This window comes from Penaeus vannamei, chromosome 17 (assembly GCF_042767895.1).
Source record: "Penaeus vannamei isolate JL-2024 chromosome 17, ASM4276789v1, whole genome shotgun sequence".
NCBI lineage: Eukaryota > Metazoa > Arthropoda > Malacostraca > Decapoda > Penaeidae > Penaeus > Penaeus vannamei.
In genome coordinates this window covers 4,763,891-4,786,236 of record NC_091565.1, presented here as the reverse complement: position 1 = coordinate 4,786,236, position 22,346 = coordinate 4,763,891, and the positions used below count along the sequence as shown (strand labels likewise).

Genomic DNA, 22,346 nt, shown 5'->3' with positions numbered 1-22,346 from the left:
TATTAAATAGATTATCGGCTAGTAACTATCATTAATGGTGCTATTATTCTGTTTCTAAAGTTAATATTTACAGTATCAATGTGGGCAGTTAGACAGGTGTTAAAGTAACTATTGGAAGCTGATTCTATTTCTATACAGCTCTATCAAGTTATTCTATCTAGCATGATTTAATTCAAAGTATTATAAAGTCTATTATTTCTCTATTTCCTTCATCTCAGAAGCCGGGGAAGAGGGGGGGTCTACCAGTAAGTCATGTCTTGTTGATCAGAAAGTTAAATTCTACGTTAAATTCTTGGTCGTATTTACACATTCTCTTGTCAAATGTCCACTCCTAAAGGTCAAACTTAGTTGTTTTTCTCTCATATTTATACATATCTTACCTAATATATTATCATTATATATATTTTTTTCTTTTAAGAGACATGGAATATTTTTTTTCTCAGTTAAGCAATAGGTCATATATTTGGGGTACAAAATCATAATCTTGGATATTTGACAATGCTATTACTGTAAGCTGACAAAAAAAAAAAAAAAAAAAAAAAAAAAAAAAAAAAAGCAACTTGCCTAAACTTTCTATTATAAATCACATTGCAATCATTAAAACGATCAGCTCTATATTAATGCAATATGTTATGAATCCTCTACGATACTTTTACTCTAGTCCAAATATACGTCTAGCTTCATGCATATACAGTACTGTTACTCTATTAATCAATGTTACTTTTCCATAATACATCACCAGGTTCATGATATATGATGTTCAGTGTTAATATGTACTTATTTTTGTGTTAGTGTGTAAATGGATGATACAAATCAAACATGAGTAATGGTTTAAAGGGAGGTGAAATTAGTAGGCAGGAATTTATAGAAAACGGGAGGAGGAAATTACGAAGCAGACTGGATCATAGAAAACAAGGGGACGGGAAGGGAGAACTTAAGAATTTAAAAAAAAAAGAGTCTAGAGCTGGGGAGGGGGAGGAGAACACTAACAATCTATAAATAAAAAGTAGACCTCAAGTCGAGAAGGACCCTCAGCTCAAAGGGAAAGGGAGGGGAGACTAAATCATCCGGAGCGTAAAAAAGGGGGGAGGCAGGGAGGGAAATGAGACACAGACTTAAAAAAAAAAAGGATAAGGCAGGGAAGGTTAGTCTCAACAAAACAAAAATACATCAAAAGAAATACTGGGCCGCTTACATGCTGCACAAAGTGAAAAAGCATTCATCATTCTCAAGCAATACTCATACATGCTAAAAATTATTCGATTATGGCCTCACTCCGCACGAAATTGGCGGAGTGACGAAGCGTTTATGTCGGGAAATTTTCGCGGGCGTTCGAAATGTAAACAAAAATAACAAATATGCTGCACATATTTAAAAAAAGGTGGGAAGAACAGTCAACAGCCAGTGCTGTACAGAAGAACTGTACTTAAAAGCTACTTACAAAACAGAGTTGCTCGTTGAACAACAACGAAGAACAATTAAAATCAATCAAGAAAAATGTCAGTGCAAAAAAAGGCTTTGTTACAGAGAGCTTTACTTAAGGCTTAATGGCTAATGCAAGTAATGGAATTATAGACAATGCAAGCAACGGCAAGACAGGCACAGGGAAGCACAAAGGCACAAACATCATGTAACTACACATTTACGCATGCGTCATCCGCGTGGGTGCAGGTATACCAGTGAATCAAATTACTCAAGGTACACAGGTAAAGCATCCATCCATATCTTGGTCCCTTGGATATGAATGAATAAATCTGAATGATGAAAAAGCCAAAGATATGGTATGGATCCTCCCACAGATGATCGTTGGGTTAGTGCAACACAAGCAACGGCATTCACGAACACTTTTTGAGGACAGACAGTGTGCAAGCTGCGTTCTGACAGCGCAGACCCAAGAAGCTTCAGTTGTCAGCTGCCGGTTTGGTGCCAGCAAAGCTCGTGACGTCACAATTTCTATAATCTCTCTCTCTCTCTCTCTCTCTCACACACACACACACACACACACACACACACACACACACACACACACACACACACACACACACACACACACACACACGGCCAGATACAACGTGACGTCACGCGAGCCAGGTGTGTAATACTCACGCAGGGCAGCTGTTGGTTACAAGCGCACGCACGCACGCACATGCTGCAGCCTCGAAGCGTTGCATTCATCATGCGGGGTTAGCTCCAAGCCGATTGGTGATGCTGGCTTGGATTTTGTTCTCTAATCATTCGAGGATTAGGTTAATGCGGCGAGAGGACACTGCAGTCCGACCCTCTCGCTCTTTAATACAGCGGCCTCTTCCTAATCCTACGCGTTATCCTAGGGTTACCCCTTTCAGGATTGAGGAGGTTATGGTTTTCGAGGATGGGGATCAGGGGGGGGGGGTCAGTTAGTTAGGTTGACTATGACATTCGCTAAGGTCTGACACGATGCGGTTAGTCACATTCTCTGCGCATTGAAAGCCACGCGGGAACCAGCAGGCCGAACCACACACCATCCGATGCCCAACATACAGCGAGCAGTATAGTAGTAGCAGTTAAAGGATTCGTTCACAGGAATTTAAACAAATGGCTGATACATGAGCCCTAACGATGACGTCAGCAACCAAGCCACGCCCTCATCCGCCGGAGATGGAAGCCCAGACGTCGGGAGGAACTTCTGCTTGGAAGTCTCGACGTCGGCGGCTCCTACTCACAGCAGATGAGGGCGAGGTGGGTTGACTGAGTGGAAATCGACGCCAGGTCATCCTGGGTCAAACGCAAGACGAGGTCGCGACTTACCTGGCTTGCAGATGAGCTCCGCCTCGTCGCACTCCTCGTCGCCTTGGCAAGGGGGATTGCAACCCACTGCGTCCGAGATTTCTACATGAAAGAAAACGGGAAGAAAGGAACGAAAACGGTTAGTATGCAATAGAAAACGGAAGATGCACGAAAATGGGAAGTCAAATTACAAAAGAAATGCGACGGGGTTATCATATAAAACAGAAAAAATATAAAACTCATGAAAAGAAACAAAAAGCACTAAATCAACATGGTATTATGACTGTTAAAATTCTCTCCCACAACCTCATAAACAAGAGGTTATCAACTTACAAAGTTGTGGAGGAAGCAGCGCCACCAGCAACACCGGGTGATGACGAAGGAGAAGAAAGTTGTAAGAAAAAAGAAAAAAAATGTTATATCAGAAAAAGACAGCCATTTGTAAGGTCTTTGAGTGAAAATGCGTTAGATTATGAAAAAAATATTTACATATGAATGATGCGTTATTGAAAATTATTACGAAGACATAATTGAAATGTTAGTTAATTAATAATTGAATAAAACCAGTGTTATGATATTGATAACTGATATGTTTTTTTTTAGTTAATCCTACTGCATTATAAAATTATAAATCCATTTACCAAAATTATATAACTGAAAAAGAAATAATACTAGCATGGAAATAAAGATCCACTGAAATTAGCACCCAAATACCATTAAGAAATATTCACAATCACACATCTATAAATAACTGAAAAGATCAGAGTTAGAAAAAATATATATAACAAGGAAGACCAAACCTTCATAAAAAAAAATTAGAAAGAAAATTAATAATGGTTGATACGTCCCACAGGGAAAACACCAGAAAACAAACACAGAGAGATCAAGAGATTCAATCATACACACATAGAAACACACACAGACCAAAGAAATAAAACAGACAGAGGAACAAGACACGGACGAGTAATGTCTTTTGGACAGACATGCAACTAGGAAGACAGACAGACAGACAGAGGACGTAAATGGTACTTACGTGGCTTGCAGGTACAACCGTCACAGGTGAAGGGGGCGGGGCAGTCACTGTTGGACTGGCAGTTACATTCTGTAATGGCCAATTGTCAAGATTCGTCATGCGTGTGCTTTTTGGAAAGTGTATGTACGTATTTCATGATTTTTTGTGTGCTGAAGTGTTCATAGAGTTAAATCTAAATACAATATTTCAAAACCTCTTTTGATTTTTCCCGAAAAAAAAGAAACAAAAGTGAAAATACATCACCTGACATCAATCGAGAACAGTAATAGTAAACCTTAAAGTAGGAAGTCTAGATAAAATCGTAAAAGGGGAGAGAAGTCAGTCGAGGGTGACATCAAGGGGCTTAAGTCAAGTCAGTTAATAAGCTGTCAAAGTGCTAAAGCTTTACTTCTGCGGTCTGCTGGGTCTAAGGGTGCGTGGAGGTCGTCTGTCTCTACAATGCTGCTAAGAAGGGAATGCCTGCTGTTGGGGAATGCGAGTGTAAATTGTAAAGCTGAGTTTTGAGTCCTGCGCATATGGTCGAGTTTCACAAGTGTGTATGACTGTTCCGGAATGGGAGTGTAGATTGGGAGAGAGAGCTGGTTTTTAAAGGCTGTGTAAATACGTTACGTTTTGCTCCGAATTTGAATGTGTGGATATCTATTCCCTCGTGACTTCAGCGTTTTATTTCCAACTCGAAAGGAAATAAGGATCAATCCCCAAGTCTATCAGGTGTAACTGCCTTGTCGCGATCCTACTGTGTGGTGTGGTGGTGTGAGCGCCGGTGGCACTGTTACCTGTGGGCGTTTTGGGCGTTGTGGTGGGCGTGCACCGAACTTTGGGGTCGCCCGTGTAGCCCGGGGGGCAAGAGCAGCGCGGGCGGTGCAGCAGCGGGCGGCAGTCGGCGCCCAGGCCACACGCCTCCGTCATGATGCAGGGGTTCATACAGTGCCCCGAGAAGCAAGCCTCGTTCCACGGGCAGTCCGCGTCTCGTCGGCACTCGAAGTCTGTTCGGCACAAGCGTCAAGCAGCTCAAGTCAGGCGTCCTCTGTCCTTCCTTCAAGTCTCTCTCATGACAGTCTCTCGTGACAGAACTAAAACTGTCACGGATTCTGACTGATAACTCGTTCATTTTTCTTCTTCAGAATCATGGATCCTGTCTTGCTATCATTATTTGAGGTTGCAGAGAGAAGACTTGAAGGTCGAAACGTCGGGCTGTTAAGCAACCCAGCGTTTCCGCGAAAGGACAGAGGCTTGCGTCCTGAAGTTAATTCTATGTTGCATATGCGCGTCGTCTAGAGCCCACTGCGAATGCTAGCGAACCACAGAGATGAAGTCTAGCCAAAAAGTGCCCAAAGAATCATGGAATCCAGCCAACAAATGCACAAGAATTTTGGGAATTTTGCCCTCTTAAAATGCCAAAACTAGCCAACAACTGCTCGACGTCGAAAACTCCCTCGTTCCCTGTGATTCGGAATTCGCAGCAGGTTTAAGCATCAGTCTCAGTACAATCACTTGTTCAAAAAAACTATCTCTAAAAGCTCAAGGCGTCGTTCCAAGGGATGAACACTAAGTCATCGTCACATATTGAGGTCGAGGAAATGTGCTTCAAGAGCGACTTACCATCAGGAGGAAATGCATGCAAGCAAAAGGAAATAAAAGGCTAAGGTAGAACGCCAGAGAGAAACCACATGCACATCCCAGAGGCAGAGACTCAGCGGAGACGAGAGCAAGGAGTCAAGTTCATGATGCTGGGAGAGTTAGCATCGATCAAGATCTCATCGGGAGAAGAGGAAGCTGAGATTAGAAGTTGAGATTAGAAATTACGATTAAGAGTAAAGTAGGCGATTTTTTTTTTTTTTTTTTTTGCTGGTTAATCAGTTAGTGTATAAATTTCTTTTTCATTACGGATATCCAGTTACTTTCGATAAAAAAGGAGATTTCACTGCACCATCTTCAAGCTTTGGCCTTGATGTGGCAGCGATAAGAAACATTTAATTGAGCAACGTCGTCTACGGCAATTAGGGAGGAGTTAATAGTAATTACGGGTTATGCAAACAATACTCTATAATCGCGCTCGGATTATATGCGGAATTAATGAGAGTCTCACGGGAATCTCGCGTCAGGCTCGCGTCAGGCCAGGAGGACACATGTCAGTTACGTCAGTCTTACCGGGGACGTGGGGTGGGGGAGGGGTTGGGGGGTGGGGGGGGGCAACAGGAGGGGGATAAGAAGGGGAATTCTCTATCAGGGACGGACGAAGGGGAGAGGAAGAGAATAGGAGGAAAGGGGGATATGAAAAAAAAGGGGGAACATTTCTGGAGGTGGCGGTATGGGGACGGATGCCTCATAGGGGCGTGGGGACAGGGGAGCGGAGGGGGGGTATGGGGGTTATGGGCAGGTGAGGTGAGGTAAGGTAAGGGGCGAGCTACCTGAGATGCAGAAGGGGATGTGATCTCTGACTTCGCATCGCTCGCTGAACACGCAAGGGTCGCTGACTTCACACGGGGAGACGCACGCTCGGTTCACGCACGCCTCGTTGCTGGGGCAGTCCGTGTTGCTGCGACAGCCGACTGTGGGCGGGGTCGTGGGCGGGGTGGGGAGGAAATGGGGGGAAAGGGGAGAAGGGAGGATAATAGGAGATGGGTGTGGGGGTCGTGGGCGGGGTGGGGGAGGAAAGGGGAGAAGGGAGGATAATAGGAGATGGGTGTGGGAGGATAAAAGGAGTAGGAAAGGGGGTTTGGAAGAGAGAGATATATCCTTCAATAATTTTTCGTTCTTCTTTTTATCATTTCGTACAATGACTGTTCCTTAAGGTGTTCGAGAGGGGGAATGGGTGTCTTAGAATCAGCTGTGGGTGAACTGGCGGGGTAAAAACCAGCGCTTTTTTATTTACAAAAGGGAGAAAAAAACATATAATTGTTTTTCTTCTCCTTTGAAACATTTTTTTTCGATGCGAAGAATTGAGAAATAAAACATGACAGAGAGGAGAAATAGGAAAATGCCATTACCAAAAAAACATGATAAACGGAAAAAAAACAATAACAAAAAACCACCATAATAAGAACAAAAGAAGGACCACATACGTATTCCCATTCGAAAAAAATATATATTTACAAATATATAAGATCTGAAGTGAAGAAATAAAGGGAAATAAATGGAAGGTGTAATAAGAAGGAAAGAAAAAAATCACCTTTTAAAAGAAGGGGAAGCATGTGAACATTTTTCAAACAATTCAATTTCCTATGTTGAAATGTCTTGATTTAAAGCCTGATAATAGTGTAAATTTGTTCACATCCTTCTTCCCTCCTGTACCCTCCCTCCCTCCGTTTCCCTCGGTGTGCCCACCCTCCTTCCCTCCCCTCCTTTTACCCTTCTATTCCCATCACCTTTGCTTTCCCTCCTTCCCTCCCTCCTTCCCTTTACCATACCCTCCCCTCCCCTCCCTTCCCTTCCCCATACCCTCCCTCCCTTCCCTTCCCTTCCCTTCCCCCATACCCTCCTCTGGCCCCTCGCACTCACCTGCAACACACGTGGCCCTCTGGTTCTGCACCTTGCAATCCTCCTTGGCACTGCACGGGTTGCGAGCCACGCAGGGGTTGAGGCACTTCTCGTTGATGCACGCCTGGTTGGTCGGGCACTCGGAGTCGTCTCGGCATCCGATTGCTACGCGTTGCAAGGCGCGAGGGAGACAAAATGGTTTAGACCTGCTCGGTGGCGCGCGGGGCAGCGGAGGACGGACTTCGATAAAAGCAAGATAATTTTGTTGGGTCTCTTTCTTCATTTTTTTTTTGGTCTCTTTCTTCATTTTTTTTTTATCTATTTATATAGAAATGAGGGTTAGATGGGAGAGGAAGAATAATATCGGTCATCCTCGAGTTCAACTATCTTGCTTCCATTGCCAAGCCGTATTCTATATCCAGCACAAAATAACTAAACTAAAATCATATATTCATACACATATAAACATATCTTTTAAGGTAGTAAAAAAAAAGTGAAAAATAAAATATAAAAAAACATGAATGGGAGGATAATTTTGTTTTCCATCCGCCGTTTTTGCACGTTCCTTTTCAACGGGAACGACTAAAAAAATCCTGAGTTTTGGGGGGGGAATGAACGACTTGAGATCAATCCATTAAATGCACACAAAAAATATGAGTTAATAATTGGTGAGTAGATATTCCGTCAATTAATCTTTGGTAAATTAATCATTCAGTCTATGAGTAAATTGTTAATGAGATATCAGTAATTTTTCGTCAGGGATGTGAATATATAATCTATGTTATTTGTTGTTTGATGCATGTTGCAAATTAATAAATGTTATGTATTTCTTTCCTGAAATGGAACGGGTATATTTCTCTTCATGTATATATCAGTTTGCCCTGTAAGAGACACAATTGGTTAACAACAAAACATAACAAAAACAAAATGCACAAGACACAAACAAAATGCACAAACACAATGCAGTTAATGCAAGCACACAATGCAACATCCACAACTGCATGCTGGGCGATCACTAAAACGAACAAACAAACGCATGCAAAAGAAAAACAAAAAAAAACTCGCGCATGTGTTAATGGGAACATCACAACCAGATTTTTATTTTTTTTTTTGTTATAAGTGGTACACATCAAAGCACACAGGACGAACAATACAGTGGTTAAAACAAATAAAGAAAAAACAAAAACAAAAACAATCTCAGTTCAGGCGTGTTTCATACGTGTTAGAGCACAATCAAGGCATTACATCTCAGATTTTCGAGACAAAAAGCCTAGAGACTTTTCCTTGCGTGGGTGAAGCACTTTCCATCCTTCACTTGGGTTAATAAAGCATTTCAGACAAAAAGCGCAGCATATTCATGAGAAAAAAAATAATGGCTAATATTAGATAGCAAGGACAGATTACAATAAGGTTAGGACAACAGTACACCAAGCACTTTCGAATTGAAGAGTGGGAAGCACCGTTCTTATTTTTTAGTGCAGTTTCCCCTTTCGTCCGAGGCCAAGGAAAACGAGTTAGAAGAAAATGGGTAGAAGAAAACGTCCGAGGAAGCAGGACAGACTCAGAAGGCCGATAGAACCACACAAGTAATACCACACGCGCACACAACACCATATAATACAGGGTAAAGTGTTCATTTATAAAAGGGATTGTATAGGAATCTTTATAAGTGTTATTTCGGGAGGGGAGGGGAGGGGAGCGTAGGGAGAGGGGGTGAACAAGCGAAAAATTTTGTTCAATAAATGCACCGACAATGGCGGACCAACAGTTATTTCGTGTAACTTGATCTTAAAATAAAGGGGGAAACGAAAAAAAAAAAAACTGAGGAAATCAGAACAAATAATTAAGCTGATCATGTATCGTTCACAGTGACTCCGCCATTGTTTATATGACCAATCGAACAATGTGTTCAGGGATTACAAATAACTACAGATTTCCAAAAAGCTTCTGAAGGGAGGAAGAACGGACAGCTTTCTAAACCAGCATCGTGAGCCTATAAATATTGGGGGTTAAGACCATGATAAAGAAAAAAAAAGAAAGATGTTATTGTTAGAATGGCTTTTATTATTTGTCCCGCCATTTCTTTTCCATTTTAGTAAGACTCGAGATGCTGGTCGAGAATTTGTCACCGGGAGAAAACGATTCCCGCCGACCCGGAAGCGGGCGTAAGCTAAAATAAATAACAAAAACAGCAACGACAACACAAAAGGGGTTGTCTGCTTGTTTTGTTCTCATATTTTGGGAGAGAAAATGATTATTACCTTCGGGGCATCGGGAGCCTAGCGCTGGCCCCGTGGGACACTGACATGTTAGTCTGTTACTGATCACCTGACACGTGAACCCGCTACCACACGGACTAGACATCTTGCACGGGTCTGTGCACTTATTCTGGAGGCACGCCAGGTTCCTCGGGCACTCGACGCTGCTGGTGCACGTCTTGGGGCCGGGCGCCAGCGTCTTGGGCACCGAGGAACTGGGGGTGGTGGTGGGGACGGATTCCGGGGGGCGGGGGGGGGCGGGTGTTTTGGGGGTGAAGCGGAAGGGGGGGTTGGTGTGCGGGGTGTCTGTTTGTGTGGGGGGGACAGGGCTGGTCTTGGGGAACAGAGGTCTTTTGATGGTTATTCTAGGGCGCTTTGTGGTCGGTGTAAAGGGGCGCGGCCTAGGTGTCGAGGGAGGCCGGTGTATGGTGTTGTCCTCTGTGACCGGAGGAGCTCTTGGCGTTGTTACACGCGTTGGTGTGGGCGTGGTGTGTGTGGGCGTCTCCTCGGGAACTGCGGGCGTGAAAGGGAGCTCCGTTGGAGGTGTTGTGAAGGGAGGAGGTCGCCTGGTCGTGACCTCGACACCGAAGGGAGGTCGCTTGGTCGTGACCTCGACACCGAAGGGAGGTCGAGGTCGGGGCGTGTTGATTTTGGGTGGGCGTCGAGTGGGACCTTTGACCGGCCTCCGCGTGGTTTTGTGAGAGGAAGGGGCGAGGGGTGTGACAGAGGGTTCCAGAGGCGTGGCTGGGGTGACAGGAGGCGTCACGCCCGGAGACACGGAGGAAAAGGTTGTGGAAAATCCGAAAGGTGTTTGGGGGCGATCGGTCGTCGCGGGTTTGTCAGTGAAGAAGCCGACCGTGTGAGTGGGCTCCTTGGGGCTGAGAGTTTTGCCGATGTCAGCAATGGGTGTGGTAGTGGGTTCTGTGGTCTTTGAGGTGTCGTGGCAATTGATCTTTACTTCGTTTTGAGTGCCAATGCTGATGGAACAGTCGCGTGTCCCACAGGCGACCAGGCAGGGGTTTGTGCATTGTCCTTGGAGGCAAATATGTTTTGTGGTGCCGCAGTCAGCGTCACTGCGGCACGACGTCCGGGAGGTGGTGGATGGGGTGGAGGGGGAGGTTGTATCGGTGTCTGTTGCAAAATATGGAAATGGAATAAGAGAGTGGTAATAAAAAAAACTGAAGAGCCATTAATGTTTCATGGTGACATGTTCTGGCACAGTATAAAATGAAGAGCTAAGGTCCCTTGTCAGTCCTTGTCTGAGAGGTTCTCTGTGGATTTTGACTTACTGAGAGTTGAGGGTCTTTGTTTTTCGTATTATGTATCTATTCTGAATGTTCATTTTGGAGAAAGACTGTGAATCGAACTTGCAGTGTTAATTAGATGAGTTGACTTGCAAGTGAACATTCTCTTGATTAATTCAAACAATTGGAAATATTAGCAAACAAGACTGGTACGTGAGTATATATTCATTAGTCTACTCTGTCAGACATTAGTCGACGTGGCTGACTAACAACAACTACGTGCCACTATCTCTCCATCACCGTTCAGTCGGGTTAATACAATATTAGCATCATGGCCGCGAACACTGAGCGAAGTGTTTACCTTTAACGCATCCAAACTCAGGGTCAACGGTAAAGCCAGGCGGGCAGAATTTACAGAGTGGCTTGTGGTCCTCCACGTAGCATGGCGTGTCGCCGGGGCAGACGTGCGAGGCGCAGGGGTCCACGCATTGGTAGGACACGCACGCCTCCGTGGGGCCGCATCCCTCGTCACGGAGGCAGATGGTGACGGAGGGGTTGCAGTCCTTCACGCAGATGCACACGGGCTGGTGGTTGAGCACATCACACTGCTTGGAGGGCGGGCAGGGCTGGCCTACCGAACACGGGTTCACACACTTGCTGTTGACGCACGCCAGGTTGCTCGCGCACTCGTCGTTCGCCCGGCACTCTATGGGCCCTGTCGCACAGACAAACTCGCCCACTGAATTTACGACAAAGCCATGTTTACATATGCAAGTGGGCTCGTGCTTCCTGACTTCACACATCTTATTGGCTTCACACAACGCCCCTCCGCGGACGCAGGGGTCGTAGCACTGAGACTGGGCTCGATCGCAAGCCTGACTGTCGGGGCACTCGGAGTCGCCCCGACAGCCAGTGGTTATGGGGGGCTCCTTGGGGATAGCATCACAGGTGGGGTCGGGCCTGCAGGCCACCTTGGGGCGGCCTACATAGCACTGCGGGCAAGAGCACTGCGCCGCGTGCGCCACGGTCCGGCAGAGTGCGCGCTCGCCGCACGCCCCCCGCACTGTGCAGGGGTCTTTACACTGTCCACTTATACATGCCTGAGTGGGCGGGCAGTCTGTGTCAAGCGTGCACTGAGTATCTAGTGTGAGAGAGGGAAGGGCGGGTGAGCATGCACACGCGCGGTGGAGGCCAGGGAGCCGCGGCCCAGCCGAGGCCGGTCGCGCCGGCTCGGCCTCCGGGCCTCCACCGCCTCAGAGTTATAGACAAATGCAAGTGAGCTGCTGTCACATGGTTACACTGGTTATATATATACTTTTTGTGTGCACTCTGTGTATCTCGTTAATGCGGCCTAACATGTAATCATTACTTACAGCTGTATAGATCACCTTCAACCTGAACTTGAGACACGGCCTAACACCCATGTGCACAAACCGGGATTATTTTGTAAAAACTAACAACATGAATCTCCTTTGGTCTTTTATGTTTTTGGGTTAAATGACACACATATGCGGCAACTAATTTCCGGACAACACACATACTATGCGGCTAGGCTGCAAAATTAGGGGTACAGTGTTCTTAGGTGTCTCGAGTTGGTAGAGGAAAACAAATAATTTTTGGGGGTGGGAGTAGAGGTTAGGCGGACCAACACAACACGGGGACACAAAAAACGGGGCAAGAAATCAGTAGTAGGTAGCAACAGTAGTAACAGTAGTAGGAGTAGTAGTAGTACTAGTAGTAGTTGTAGTAGTAGTAGTAGTGGTGGTAAGTGAGGGACGAGGACACAAAAAGGCAGATGTTCAACAGGTGTCTGAGTGAGTGAGAAAAGCTGTTTGACTGCCGCACAGGACGACTCAGGGACGACCCTTTTTCCTGTGTCTCGGCGCGAAGGATCCGAAGAGTGTGAAATCAGGGAGCACTCACAGAAAGGGGGAGGGAGGGGGGGGACGGAAAATAAAAAAAAATAAAAGAGAGAAAACGGGAAACGGGCGACATATTCAGCGATGCGAATTCTTTAAAAGAAAACGGAACTTTTTTTCTTTTTCTTCCTCATTTCCATCCATCGTAATGTCTTTTTCCCTCTTTTTTTTCCGATGGAATGAGAAAATAATCCTCTATTTTCTCCTTGCTGAAAAGATAATCATCCTTCCTAACTCTATACGAGAGGAAGGCAGGATGTTGCAATTCCATCGCTGACGAATGTCGCTTGCAAGAAACAAAGAGAAAAAAAAGAAGGGGATTTTTTTTAAAAAGGGGGGAGGGGGGTAAAGAAAATGAAAAAAAAGAAGATTGGCTTTAAGATTGGACTTTTTTTTTCTATATATCATAATATTTATTCATACTTTTTTTTTTTTTTTTTTTTTTTTTTTTGCAACCTCTACTTTGAATGCACTACAGATGTCCGCTTTTAGGAAAGATATCGAAGCATTTAACAGCTAAAATTGGAGGAGCGGAAAATATAGCTTTATGACTATTAATACTAATTCATTTATCGTTAATTATTATGAAGATTTTTTTTTTTTTGCTTTGAGGAAATAAAAAGAAAGGGTTTGAAAGAAGCTAGAATGCATGATATTAATAAAAAAATATATATAATTTCTCATGCTTCGATTTCTTCAGCAGTTCCTAAATACTTAAATTTATGAACCAATCAAATTCACCCAAAACAGTAAACTTCGGTTATTAGGGCCAATGTCTAGATGAATAAATTATTCTTCTTTTTAATCTGTAATAGCATGCGATGATTGCGATAATAATAATGATAATAACAACAATAATAATGATGACTGTGATGATAATAAAAATAATAATGATCGTGATAATGGTGATGATGATGATATTGATAAATGATGATAATGATGATGAATACGTGGAATACAAAATCATAAGCAAATTACACCAGTAAATAAATACTATATAACACTGGCCTTAATAACACGCAAGCAACTGCCGCCTTTCTAACCAATCAACTCCAATCAACCCGAATCAAGTCTACAGCATCAACCTCCAATCCCCAATCCACGCAGCCAGGGCACAGTACTCACCAGGGACGCACTCGTCGTAGGGGTTGCCGCTCCACCCGCGTCGGCACCGGCACTCGTAGCTTCCGTCGCGGTCGATGAGGCAGGACGCCGCCGTCCCGCACCCCGTCTGGCGGCAGTCTCCCGTGCCTGTGGGGGCGAGGCGAAGGGGTGAGGCGAAGGGGTGAGGCGACGGGGGGAGGCGAAGGGGGGAGGGGGCGGCCTTGGGGAGGGCTTTGTATGTGTGGACTAATGTTAGGAGAGGGGAGTGTAGCGCGCGAGGGGAGGGGAGGGCGCGACACAGCTACACCCTGTTGATTTGACGGTTCGAGCGCTTCGACTGTTTACTCAAATGAAAAGTTGGTTTGTGTTTCGCGTCAGGTACTTACATTTGGCGAGGGGGTCGCCGTTGGGCAGGCTGTCGGGGCAGTAGCACTCGGCCTCTGTCTGGGTGACGATGCGGCACAGGGCGTTCTGGCCGCACGAGATGAGGAGGCAGGGGTCCACATGCTCTTGCGGGCACAGGCAGCCGCTGCGGTAGGGGTCTCCCTGGCAGCCGTTGTTGCACTCGCACATGAAGCTGCCGACGGTGTTGATGCACTGCGCGTTGTTGGCGCACGGGTTGTTGAGGCACTCGTTGATCTCCTTCTTGCACTCGATCTGAGGGTTGCCGTAGAAGTTGGGCGGGCACGAGCACTCCACGCTGTGGCTGACCACCCTGCAGCGCGCGTTGGTGCCGCACGTGTCCTGCAGGCAGGGGTTCTTGCACTCCTGGTTGAGGCACACCTGCTCAGAGTCGCAGTCGGTGTCCTTGAGGCACTCGTACTCCTCGCAGCCCTTGACGGGGTCGCCCTGGTAGCCGCTGTTGCAGAAGCACAGCGGCCGGTGGTTCGACACGCGGCAGTAGGTGTTGTCCCCGCAGGCGTCGTCGCATGGGTCCTGGCACTCGCGGTTGACGCAGCCCTGCGTGAGCGGGCAATCGGTGTTGGCGCGGCACCCGGTCACACAAACGCCCCCGCGGCACAGGAAGCCCTGGGCGCACTCCTGGTCCTCGGCGCACTGGGCGTGGCAGTGGCCGTCGCTGCACGTCTCGCCGCAGTTGCACTGGTCGGAGGACGAGCACTGCTTGGTGCAGTAGCCGGACTGGCAGAACCCGCGGAAGGCGCAGTCGGTGTTGGAGGAGCAGGCGCGCGGGGGAGTGGTGCAGGCGATGAAGGGGTCGCCCACGGCGGTGGGCGGGCAGCTGCACTGCGCGCGATGGCTGACGACCTGGCACTGGGCACAGGTGCCGCAGGCGGTGGCGCCCTGGCACGGATCTCGGCACTGGCGGTTGATGCACGACTGCTCCGTCGGGCAGGACGAGTCGGAGCGGCAGCCGAGGATGCACAGGCGCCCCTCGCAGATGTTGCCGGCGCCGCACTGGCTGTCGGAGCTGCAGATCTCCTTGCAGACGCCGCCCACGCAGCGCTCGTTGTTGAAGCATTCCTGGTCGCCCTTGCAGAGGGGGCGGCACGTGCCGAAGAAGCAGGTCATGCCGCTGGGACAGCCGCTGTCGCCGCTGCACGACGTGACCGGCAGCCGGCAGTTGACGTAGGGGTCACCCACCAGGTTGTCCGGGCACGCGCACTTGACGCGGTGGGCCTCGACGGCGCAGCGCGCATTGCCCCCGCATGCGGTGGGCGACGCGCACGGGTCGATGCACTTGTTGTTGACGCACGCCTGCGTGGACGGGCACTGCGTGTCGGCGCGGCAGCCGGCGACGCAGATGAGGTTGCTGCAGAGGTCGCCCGAGCTGCAGTCGTCGTCGCGGCGACAGGTGGGGCGGCAGACGGTGCTGACGCAGCGCTCGTTGTCCAGGCAGCTGGTGTCGGACGAGCAGATGGCCAGGCAGCTGCCCGCCGTGCACACGAAGCCGGAGGCGCAGTCGGAGTTGATGGCGCAGGTGCTGGGCTTGCGGACGCATGCCACGTTGGGCGTCGGGTTGGGGATGAAGCCCTCGGGGCACGAGCACTGCGCGCGGTGGTTCACGACGGAGCAGAGCGCGTTGGCGCCGCAGACGGCCGACGAGCCGCAGGGGTCCGTGCAGCGGTTGTTGAGGCAGGCCTCGCTCGACATGCAGTCCTCGTTGGCGCGGCAGCCGATCATGCACAGGTTGTTCAGGCAGATGTGGCCCAGGAAGCAGTCGTTGTCCAGGCGGCAGGTCACTGCGGGGGAGGCGGGCCGTTGAAACGTACATGAGTGTATATGTGTATATGTAAGTATATGTATATATGTGCATATGTGTATCATTATACATACATACATACATTATATATACATACATACATACATATATATATATATACATATATATATATATATATATATATATATATATATATATATATATATATATATATATATATATATATATATATATATATATATATATATATATATATATATATATATATATATATATATATATATATATGTATGTATATAACGTTTATGTATATAATGTATATAATGTATATGTATGTATATGTATATGTATATATATACAATACATATATGTGTGTGTGTGTGTGTGTGTTTGTGTGTGCGTGTATGCATTTGTGTGTGTTTGTGTATGTGTGTGTATGTGTGTGTGTATGTTTGTGTCTGTGTATGTGTATGTGTGTGTGTGTGTGTGTGTGTGTGTGTGTGTGTGTGTGTGTGTGTGTGTGTGTGTGTGTGTGTGTGTGTGTGTGTGTGTGTGTGTGTGTGTGTGTGTGTGTGTGTGTGTGCGGTTTGGGTGAGTGCGTGTAATTGTGTCCGACAAATTATCTCCAGATATAATAAAAACAAAATGGCCGCCGGAATCGCCCGGCGCCGGCATCGCTACTCACGCATGCAGGATCCGCTGACGCACTTCTCGTTGAGCGCGCACTCGTTGTCCCCTGCGCAGGCGGGCGCGCACATGCCGGCCTTGCACAGGAACCCGGCGGGGCAGTCGTTATTCCTCTGGCAGGTGGTGGGCACGCGGTAGCACTCGGTCTCCGCGTTGCCCGTGAATCCCGGCGGGCACGAGCACTGGCGGCGGTGGTTGATCATCGTGCAGGCGGAGTTGAGGCCGCACGCGTCGTCCTCGTCGCACAGGTCGCTGCACTGGCCCCGCACGCACGCCTCCGTCAGGCCGCACTCCTGGTCGCTCTGGCACGGCGCTGTCGGGGGAGAAGGTCGAGGTGACGCCCTGGACTTGCTAAAACAGAGATGCTAAAATACAAAGTCAATTATGCAGAAAAGGGACAGAAAAGTTTCCCAAACGCCCGTCGTGCAACTCACGTCTGCAGCGGCCTCCGTCGCAGATGGTCTGCGGCGGGCAGTCGGTGTTGCGGCTGCAGATGGGCTGGTAGGGGCGACAGCCGGTGACGCGGTCGTTGGGGTCGCCCTCGTAGCTGGTCTTGCAGGTGCACACGGCGCGGTGGTTGACGGCGCCGCACTCGGCGTTGGGGCCGCACTCCGCGCGCTCGCACACGTCCTTGCACTTGGGCACGTTGTCCTCTTCGCCGCAGAAGGCGGAGTCGGGGCAGTCGCTGTTCACCAGGCAGATGACGGGAGGCTTGCAGCCGTCGGAGTAGGCGTCGCCCACGGTGCCGGGCGGGCAGAGGCACTTGTAGCTGCCGGGGACGTTCTGGCACTTGGCTCCCGCGCCGCACGGGCTGCTCCTGCAGAAGTCAATGGGCTGGCATCCCCTGAGGGGGTCGCCCTGGAACCCATCGCGGCAGAAGCAGACCGCCTTGTGGCCCTCGGAGAGACACAGGGCGTTCTCACCACATTGGTTGTTCACGCGGCAGGCAACTGTTCACGGGCAAGCAGAAAATCATTAGAATCTCTAATCACCCCAATCAAAAAATAATTCCATTCCCTAACTAACTACTAGATATTTGATGAAAAACATTTTTGAAACCGAAATGAAACTACATAATCAGACGCGATACATAAGCGAAAACAGCGCTTACTCTTGCACATGTAGTTGTCGCAGCGCTGGTTCTGCGCGCACTGCTCGTCCACCTCGCACTCGATCTTCTGGCAGCCTTGGCGCTCGTCCGTGGCGTCGCCGAAGTAGCCCTGCGTCGGGAAACGTGGGATTAACACTTCTATTATATCTATTTATTTTTCTGTTCATAAATTTAGTTTGCAAACCTGTTTCCCTCTTGGAACATTTTTTGGCAATACGAATACCTTTATTTTTTGCGATATCTTCCATTAAAAAGCATACGCAATTAAGGAACTAATTAGAGAGAGAGAGAGAGAGAGAGAGAGAGAGAGAGAGAGAGAGAGAGAGAGAGAGAGAGAGAGAGAGAGAGAGAGAGAGAGAGAGAGAGAAAGAGAGAGAGAGAGAGAGAATTTTAAACCATGTCCACACTTTCTGGCAGAGCGCTTACCTGCGGGCACTGGCACACGGCTTGGTGGTTGATTGCCTTGCACTCTGCGTTGCGTCCGCAGAGCGTGAGTCCGTCGCACACCTCGCGGCACTCCGCTTGGCCCACGAGGTTGGTGCGGCACTGCTCGTCGGCGCTGCAGTCGGCGTTCTGGCGGCACTTGACTTCTGGCACGCAGAGGTTGTTCTGGCACACTTGCAAGTCGGGGCAGTCGTTGTTGGACCTGCACTTGGGCACGCAAGCGCCATCGATGCACACCTGGTCGCTGAGGCACTCTCGGTTGCTGGTACAACGGGCTGAGGGGGGAGGGGGGACACGGGTATACGGTTAGCTTAGAGATACAGATAATTTAAAGCATCCTTTTCTTATTGCTAACGATCATGGCATTTCCACGCATACAAAAAGAAATTCATCTTTGATTTATCGATGGACCTAAATCAAAAGAAAGACAAGAAACTTACGCAGGCAGACGCCGCCATTGCACTGCTCGCCGGAGGGGCAGTCCGTCTCCACCTGGCAGTAGGTGATGTCCGTGCAGCCGAGAGTGGCGTCGCCGGTGAAGCCTGGCTTGCAGAAGCACTGGTGCAGGTGAGCGCGCGCGACGCACTCGGAGTTCTTGCCGCACACGCCGGGGATGGAGCACGGGTTCACGCACTTGTTGTTCACGCACGACTTGTCAGCCGGGCACTCGTTGTGGCCGAGGCACTCGAGGGCGACGCAGCTGGACAAGGGGTCGCCGGTGGTGCGGGGAGGGCAGGAACAGACGGCCTTGTGGTTGACCGTCTGGCACTGCGCGCCGACGCCGCAGGCACCCGGGATTTCGCACGGGTTGCGGCACTTGGTCTGGAAACAGGCGGCGGCGTTAGGGCACTCGCTGTCGTCGAGGCAGTCTCCGGGGTTGCGGCAGCCCGTCATCACGGGGTCGCCCACCTGGCCCTCCGGACACACGCACGAGTAGCTGCCCAGGGTGTTGCGGCAGAGGCCGGTGCGGTGGCACGGGGTGTCACGGCATTCGTCCACATCCACGCAGCCTCCGGAGGAGTCTGTCTGGAAGCCTCGCTCGCAGTAGCACACGGCAGCGTGGTCTACCGCCTGGCACCGTCCGAAGCCACAGTTCACACTGTCACACGGGTCTGCAGAAGGCAAGGAAAGAAATAATGAGTGAGTATTCTCGTAATTATAAACTATAAAAAAAATCAGCAATAGGTCTCTGCAAAGGTACTTCCTGATATACTAATACATGATACTTACTGATACACTTATAGCTGAGGAGGTCGCACAGTTTGTTGGAAGCACAGTCGTCGTTGACGATGCAGTCTCCCTTGACGCAGCCGACGGAGAGGTCATTGGGGTCGCCGAAGTGGCCGGCCTCGCACTCGCACACTGGCTTACGGTTGACCACCTTGCAGCGGGCGTTGGAACCGCACACGGCCGATGCGCAGGGCGCCACACACTTTAAGATGCCGTCGCCGGTCTTTTCACACGCTTGGTCTCCATTACACTGGGCGTCGTTGGTACATTCGTTGGGCGTGGTGCAGCCCGGCGCTTGGTAAGGATCGCCCACGGTGCTGGCGGGACATGTGCATTTGTAGGAGCCTGGCACGTTGACACAGGAGGCACTCGGGTGGCATGGCCTGTCCTGGCACTCGTCGACGTCGACACAGCCGCTGGGGCCCGGTAGGTACCCCTTGGCGCACATGCACTTCTTGGAGAGGCACACCTCATTGACCCGACAGTCGCTGTTGCCTCGGCAGCCGCCCACGCATGCACCTTCAATGCAGACCTCTCCCTGCAGGCAGTTGCCGTCACCAAAGCAAACCTTGTGGCACATTCCTGCGGTGCAGCTCTCACCCTGCGCACACTCCTTGCTCTGCTGGCACACGGGCTTACAGAGGCCGAAATCACACACAGTGCTTGGACCACATTCACTGATGGTGGCACACGTGTCAGACACACGGACGCATCCTTGTTGTGGTGTTGGTGTTGGAATGAATCCTGAAGGACACTGGCACTGTGCCAAGTGGTTCAGCACACTGCACTGAGCGTTAGGGCCACACACGTTCGGCCTGGAGCACGGGTCATCACATTTGTTGTTGACGCAGGCATTCGCTGTTGGACAATCGGTGTTTCCGCGGCAACCAAGGAGACACACGCCAGAAATACATGCCTGGTTGGTGGGGCACTGTGAAGACGAGACGCAGGGCACCATGCACATGTTGTTGTAGCACCTTTCTCCTTGGGCACATTCGCTGTTGTCTCGGCACACTACCTTGCACTGTCCATCCAGGCACACGCCTCCTTGGCACTGTGCATCATTGTTGCACGAGGATGTCAGGCGGGTGCATCCCTTGTCTGGGGTCGGATTGGGGACGAATCCCGTTGGGCAGGTGCAGATGGGCTTCCTGTTGACGACGTTGCATTGGGCATTGGGTCCACAGGCTCGGTCGCAAGGAGAGGCGCATCGGCCATTGATGCAGACGCTGTCCAGCGGGCAGTCATCATTCCCGCTGGGACACATGCCCTTGGGGTGGCAGCCGGTTGTGTACGGATCGCCGACCATTCCGACGGGGCAGGAGCACTGGTAGTTCCCTCCGACGGGTGAGCAGGTGGCAGAGGTGTGGCAGGGGTTAGGGTCGCACAGGTTCACGGCCACGCACTCGATCTCGGCAGACGGGTTTGGCCGCGAGCCCGGAGGACACTTGCAGTTGTAGCGATGGTTCTCGGCAAGACAGATTGCATTGTCGCCGCAAGCATCGTAGCAGACATCAAAGCAAGTGAAGTCCAGTCTGTTGCAAGCCTTGTCTGTGGGGCAGTCCTCATTGATGATGCAACTGACAGAGGAGCAGCCCTTGACAGGGTCATTGGGGTCGCCTGCAAACAGACCTGGCGGGCACTGGCACTGCGCGGCGTGGTTGTTGGCAACGCACACGGCGTTGGGCCCGCAGCGAGTGGTTTCGCACACAGACATACACTTGCGAACATTGCCTCGCGTCTCACACTTCTCGGTCTCCGAGCACTGAGCGTCGGACTGGCACTCGTCACGGGGCAAGGGACGGCACCCGCTGCGGTCGTTGGGGTTGCCCGTGAAGCCTCGGTCGCACTGGCACTGACCACGGTGGTTGACGGCGAAGCAGGAGGAGTGGAGAGGGCAGTTGAAGTCCTGGCAGACGCCCACGCACTTGAGGACGCCCAGCTGGTCGGGCCGACAAGCATCAGAGAGCGGGCACTGGCGGTCGTCTTGGCAGTCGGGAACGTTGGGCTCTGCGGAGAAACAGAAAGGATGTTAGTTTGGTTACATCGGTGCCACGTGACCCTGGCTGTGTATCACTGATGCAATCGAATCAAATCAGTTAACAGTACTTACTCTGGCATTGTTTGGTTGAGGGGTTGCGCAGGTAGCCCTCATCGCAGCGACAGAGAGGGCGTCCAGCCTGGCTGTAACAAATCTCATTCTGACCGCAGGTGTAGGAGAAGCAGGGGTCGACGCAGGCCTTGAGGCCCTGGGCGTCCACCTGGCACACCTGGCCGGGGCTGCAGTCGCTGTCGGTGGTGCACTTGCTCTCACGGTCCTCAGGCTGGCAGCCTGCAGTGAGGTCGTTAGGGTTACCCTTATAGCTGTCCTTGCACAGGCAGGCTGAGCGGTGGGCCTGTGCAACACAGAATGCATTGGGGCCACACTCAACCTTGTTACAGGCGTCGACGCAGGTACGGCGTCCGCCGCTGGAGAAGCAGATCTCGTTGTCAGCGCAGAAGAGATCGTTTTGGCATCCTGCAGGCTGGCATCCTTCGCTGAGATTGGAAGGGTCGCCCTTGAATCCTTGAAGACACGTGCAGGTGCCGTCGGTGCAGAGGGCGTTGGGGCCGCACACGACGGTGGCGCAGGGCGAGTCGGGGCAGGCGGCGGGGTTCTCCAGACACGACTCGGAGCCGACCGTGTCCGGCATGCACATCTGGAAGGGGTTGCCGGAGAAGTCTGCCTGGCAGCGGCAGTCGAAGCTCCCGGGGGTGTTGAGGCAGACGGCGTTCATGCCGCATGCGCTGCCGATGCACTCGTCGACGTCGACGCACTCCACGTAGGGGTTGCCCTGGTAGCCGACGGGGCACACGCAGTCGACGCGGTTCACGCCCTGGCGGCACTC

The 22,346-nt window shown here is 50.1% G+C and overlaps 1 protein-coding gene across 19 annotated transcripts in view; it reads right to left on the bottom strand.

The window, feature by feature from the left end:
- Positions 1–22,346, bottom strand: part of dpy (fibrillin-like protein dumpy) — a 255,844-nt gene that overhangs the window by 90,551 nt on the left and 142,947 nt on the right. For 11 of the 19 annotated variants that reach the window (XM_070131759.1, XM_070131777.1, XM_070131778.1 and 8 more), the window contains 15 exons: positions 21,572–22,346; positions 19,459–21,468; positions 18,669–19,340; positions 18,211–18,503; positions 17,785–17,893; positions 17,108–17,623; positions 16,672–16,986; positions 14,191–16,005; positions 13,826–13,951; positions 11,143–11,922; positions 9,541–10,668; positions 7,301–7,444; positions 6,211–6,351; positions 3,800–3,868; positions 2,788–2,868 (listed from right to left, as the gene is read on the bottom strand). The exon at positions 21,572–22,346 is cut by the window's right edge and continues 170 nt beyond it. In XM_070131759.1, coding sequence (XP_069987860.1) covers positions 2,788–2,868; positions 3,800–3,868; positions 6,211–6,351; positions 7,301–7,444; positions 9,541–10,668; positions 11,143–11,922; positions 13,826–13,951; positions 14,191–16,005; positions 16,672–16,986; positions 17,108–17,623; positions 17,785–17,893; positions 18,211–18,503; positions 18,669–19,340; positions 19,459–21,468; positions 21,572–22,346 — 8,974 coding nt within the window. The remainder of the gene's footprint in view (positions 1–2,787; positions 2,869–3,799; positions 3,869–6,210; positions 6,352–7,300; positions 7,445–9,540; positions 10,669–11,142; positions 11,923–13,825; positions 13,952–14,190; positions 16,006–16,671; positions 16,987–17,107; positions 17,624–17,784; positions 17,894–18,210; positions 18,504–18,668; positions 19,341–19,458; positions 21,469–21,571) is intronic. The other 8 variants (XM_070131760.1, XM_070131768.1, XM_070131772.1 and 5 more) reach the window with 6 other exon arrangements.